The following is a 4,942-nucleotide window of genomic DNA, read 5'->3' on the forward strand; positions in this document are numbered from 1 at the left end:
ATCCACCCAACAAGGCTTTGGCAGTGCAGACCGGGTTAACAGAGTTGTTGCGATTCTGTCGAGGTCCCATCTGCGTGGAGTCTGACTGTGCAAGGTTATCTTCTCGCTGGATCCCAAGAGGCAGGATAATTGAGGCCTATACGAGTCATGGCTGACGTGGAAGACTTGCTGGGCAAATTTCAGGAGGTCTCCCCATTGAGGCGATTTTAGAAGAGAGGCAGGATTGCGCTGGCCCATGAGCTAGCTGTGCATGCAAGTTCGGAACCGGGATTTTGTGTTGATTGCCGATGTTCCCCCTGATCTGAAGCCTCTTCTTTCTTAAACAATCCGGTACCAGTTCTAATTATGGACTGTTTCCTTTCTCTAAAAAATCTATAAAGATAAATAAATAAAGTTACAGATGTTTTTTTAAGAGAGAGATATAGAAGGAAAATCGAGACAGGGTGACGTAAAAATAGGACAGGAGACCTGTCCGGGAAGGCGATGCGGCAAAGCGAATATCCCGGAGGATAAACCCGAGAGCCCGAGCGGCACCCTGGAATATTCCCGCTCCGGCATCACATTCAACTCCGGCGTCCATCCGTCCATATAAACTCCTTTCCCCGTCCGTTGCAACTCGCCAGCCAGCCAGCCATCATCCATTGAACCCCTCCCTCTCCTCTCCTCTCCTCGCCGAATCCACCCCGGCGCTCGCTGTCCGAGATCCCCACCAATTCGGCACGCCGCACGTGTGCACGTATAACAACACATCGGGTCGACCGATCAATGGCTCTGCTCAAGGCCGCGCGCGTCGCCGACGTCCCCAGCCTCGACGTCGTCGTGCCGGACCACCTCGCCGCCGCCGCGCGGGTCCTCGGTACGTGCCGTCTCATTCGCCGTCCCCGCGTTGTTTCTACTTTTCGGTTGGTCGATCGGCCGGCGATAACGTGTGTTGCCCGGGCGCGCGCGACCGCAGACGCGGAGTCGGCGGCGGCGATGAAGAGGCAGCAGCGCGGCGCGGGCCGGCGGTTCGCGGTGATCGGGCACCGCGGCAAGGGGATGAACGCGCTGGCGTCGCCGGACCGGCGGCTGCAGGAGGTGAAGGAGAACTCGATCCGGTCGTTCAACGAGGCGGCGCGCTTCGCCGTCGACTACGTCGAGTTCGACGTCCAGGTATGAAGAAGATCTCGATTCCGTCCGCTCCAATCGAATCCCTCCCACCTCCCCTGCGTGCTACGTTAATTAATTAATTTGTTAGGCTGCTGTTACGCGGGTTCCGAGGAAAGGAGAGGCCTTTACGGAAGGAACTGGTGCAGGTGCATGGGGTGGGTCTACGTGGGTCCTAGACTTCCGGAACTGGTGTAGCTCTCCTCGGTGTAGTGTGTCCGGTCTAGGGGATCTTTGTTGATGGGGACGTGGCCGTCCGGAGCGGCTCGAGCACGTTTTGCCGTGTCGCCGCTGGGGAAAGGTCGCCGCGTACCGAAGCGACCCCACATGCGTCGCGGTGGCCTCCCATGTGGAAAAGTGGGGCGGCTCATCGAGCTCTCCAGATCTGACCAGCTCACCAGCACAAAATAATAGTACTAACTTGTACTAACACAGTTTAAAACCACAATAGTTTTGCTAAAGCATCTAGATGTCCCCTACGAGCAACCCCAATAGCTCTTGTATGCCTGAAAACACCACCTCCTCTATCCTCCAAGTTTACCGGAAGATGATCTTCTCGTATAATTACGGCGGCAGATAACCGCCTGAAATTTCACGCCACCGGAACGTTGGAACACCACCGTGCCGTTGTCGGAATGCCTCAGGCCTCCGCCGCCGCCGCTGCCATGTCGTCGGCATGGACACACAGTGTCACTGACTTGCGAGCACCAACGCCTTTTAATGAAAAAAATACAGAAATATATATTTTATGGGCAAAAGTTTTACGGAACTAAAAAAGTAGGTGTTAGAAAACTTTCCCTAAATTATACAGTCATCCCGTAAGAAGATTTTTACAGGAGCTCTTGGAATTGCTCTAAGTATTGCAATTTGTGAGGGTATTCTTTTTATTTCCTTTTTTTATGTTTGATCGAGTCACTTAATGTGTAATAACTAGGGCAAAGATAGATGTGTTCTAGACAGACACAAACCGCAATATTTGAACCGGATATGATGCAGTTATAGACATAATTTGACAGATTAAAGGTTTGGTCCTAGATTGGTTTGTTCGAAATGTCATTATATTCTTGATGTATCCGATGTGGGTACGATATCACAGTGGACTGTGACGAGGCTGCATCAATGATGTCGTCTATCTGTTGCGATCGTACAACTTTTGTCGTACCTGAAGCAGCACTCACGCAAGATAGTACACTAGCTAGTTGTTCGTTTGTCCTGTTGCACTAGTGCGATCCAGTACTTCTGATAACGCCAAACCCCACCTCCAACTTGTACTACTTATCAAGGTGATATATCTTGCCTGTCCCATATATCTATCGTTTTAGTCCATCATCGGTTTTTTCCCTTCTTACGGTGCTATTGCGCAAAACGCCAAGCAAATGTTTCCATTTCTAATTTGCTTCAAAGCTAAATTTGTTCAAAGTGTTCAAAGAAGATACTGATTTTTTTCACTTCTGGCCCTTCTCTCTTTGTCTCCTAAATAATTCAGTGTGCAAAGATGTTGAGAAGCGAACCATGAATATCAATTTTGTAGGTCACCAAGGACGTCTGCCCAGTCATCTTCCATGACAACTTCATCGTTACTGAAGAACATGTAAGTTCACATGTGCCCTCTTGCTCTGTATGCGTATCACTTTCCATCATTTCCTTTTCCCCGGTGAGTGATTGTAGGGGCTGTTTGGATGGGCCCCACCAATTATTTGGCTAACGGTTTGGCCGCGTGAGCTCGCCCAGATGTTGGCAATAAAACTGAATAGCTGGCCAAAAGGTTTGGTGTACACCTGAATTTTCGGCAGCCATGCTGCTATCCAAACAGCCATGTAGAAACCGCCACAAAAAGCACATGCCAAACAGGCTACTACCTGAAATGCTGCCAACTTTGATATTTTCCTGTTTCCATACCACTTGTGTAAGCAACCAACCTAAATCTCATGAGGACTATCGATTTTCAGGGCAAAATTTCAGAGAAGCGTGTCACTGATCTTCAGTTGGAAGATTTCCTCCAGTATGGCCCACAAAACAAGCAAGGGAAGGTACGGAGGAAGTGCAAAACACCAGTGTGCTCATTTGGTCATTAGTAGTGGTGGTTACATAAAGTTTGACATAATGCATCTGATTATTCATTGCTTATTGCTAAATTCAGAATGGGAAGCCTTTGCTGCGGAAAATGAAGGACGGTCGGGTATTGAATTGGAACGTCCAGTCAGATGATCCTCTTTGCACCCTTCAAGAAGCATTCGAGAAGGTCAATCCAAGATTGGGCTTCAATGTCGAGCTGAAATTCGATGACAATCTTGTGTACCAAGATGAGGAGCTCACTCACATCCTCCAGGCCATCCTCAAGGCATGTACTATTTACATGAGTCACTTTCGGTTGGTTAGAGCTTGATACCTGTTGTTCTAACACATCAGATTTTCAACTTGTGAACAGGTGGTCTTCGAGTGTGCCAAGGATAGGCCTATCATTTTCTCTAGCTTCCAGCCCGATGCTGCGCAGCTCATGCGAAAACTGCAGAGCACATACCCTGTAAGTGCAATATTATTACCGGACAGAGCAAGCACATGGAACTTGTATCCATTCCACACCATGAGCGTCACTGATCGCCATCGTTATGATGTTTGTCAGGTGTACTTCTTGACGAATGGAGGGACGGAAGTCTATGCCGACGTGAGGAGGAACTCGTTGGAAGAGGCGGTCAAGCTGTGCCTTGCCAGCGGCATGCAAGGGATCGTGTCCGAGGCCCGCGCGGTTTTCAGGTTCCCGACAGCTATACCCAAGATCAAGGAGGCCGACCTCTCCCTGCTAACTTACGGGACACTCAAGTAAGTTTCTAGTTCTTCATCAACTTCTCTGAATGACGGCCTACTATCTGAATTTGAATGCTACAAGGTTTCTGACGCCGCTGCGCAAATGTGCAGTAACGTGCCGGAGGCGGTGTACATGCAGCACCTGATGGGTGTGAACGGGGTCATCGTCGACCTCGTGCCGGAGATCACTGGCGCTGTCTCCGATCTCATCGCCGTCCCGGAGACCGATGTGGAGATCAATGATCTGAGCGGCCAGGTGGCAAAAGATGCCGCGTCGACACCGAATTTCACGCAGCGGGAGATCTCGTTCCTGCTGAGGCTCATGCCCGAGCTTGTGCAATAACACAGATTGCACACCATTAACTCATGGCTTTGGATGTAACTGATTGTTTGGCATACAGGACAGGAGGAGCCCCTTGTGGAAGGAAGTACAGGTTTACATACTGGGTTGGTGTGATGTCCTTCGGTGAGCCCTGGTACTGGGAGAATTGGGGATTGATATGATACATGTTGTAGTGTGGGTGGCGAAATTTTTGGATATACATGTTGTAGTGAATGTCACCGTCACAATGGGCCGTGTTACTAAACTAATACATGATCCTGAGTCTGGTAACCAGCATTTTCGATCAACATTCGTCAATGTGTTTGCTACAATATTTTTGGAAAGTAGATGCCTTCGCAGATTTGCCTCAAGAAATCGGAAACCAAGAAATTTGCCTAAAAAATTCGTAGAAGCCCAAGAAATTCGTATTAAATGCACAGAACCACCACTTTCATATCACAACTTGCAGAAAATCACCATTTTACAAAACATGACACTTTGCACCGAACCGAAAAATTGATGGTGGCAAAAAAACACTGAACCAATTTGTGAGTGTGTTTTGACGTGGTCGATCACTCGTGGGCCTACAGCGGTGATGGCGCGCCGCTAACGGGCGTTAACGGCCGTACCGACCAAGCCGGTTGGCCGGCCCGTTCCTCTAAAGGAAAC

The 4,942-nt window shown here is 49.3% G+C and overlaps 1 protein-coding gene across 1 annotated transcript; it reads left to right on the forward strand.

Moving 5' to 3' along the window:
- The first annotated feature begins 588 nt into the window (after positions 1-588).
- Positions 589-4,581, forward strand: LOC109751662 (glycerophosphodiester phosphodiesterase GDPD1, chloroplastic). The gene is made up of 8 exons (XM_020310549.4): positions 589-856; positions 956-1,152; positions 2,678-2,737; positions 3,096-3,176; positions 3,287-3,487; positions 3,575-3,670; positions 3,770-3,966; positions 4,063-4,581. The coding sequence occupies exons 1-8, from the start codon at positions 766-768 to the stop codon at positions 4,292-4,294; spliced, it is 1,155 nt and encodes a 384-aa protein (XP_020166138.1). The 5' UTR covers positions 589-765; the 3' UTR covers positions 4,295-4,581.
- The last annotated feature ends 361 nt before the right edge of the window (positions 4,582-4,942 follow it).

Source organism: Aegilops tauschii, chromosome 3 (assembly GCF_002575655.3).
Source record: "Aegilops tauschii subsp. strangulata cultivar AL8/78 chromosome 3, Aet v6.0, whole genome shotgun sequence".
Taxonomy (NCBI): Eukaryota; Viridiplantae; Streptophyta; class Magnoliopsida; order Poales; family Poaceae; genus Aegilops; species Aegilops tauschii.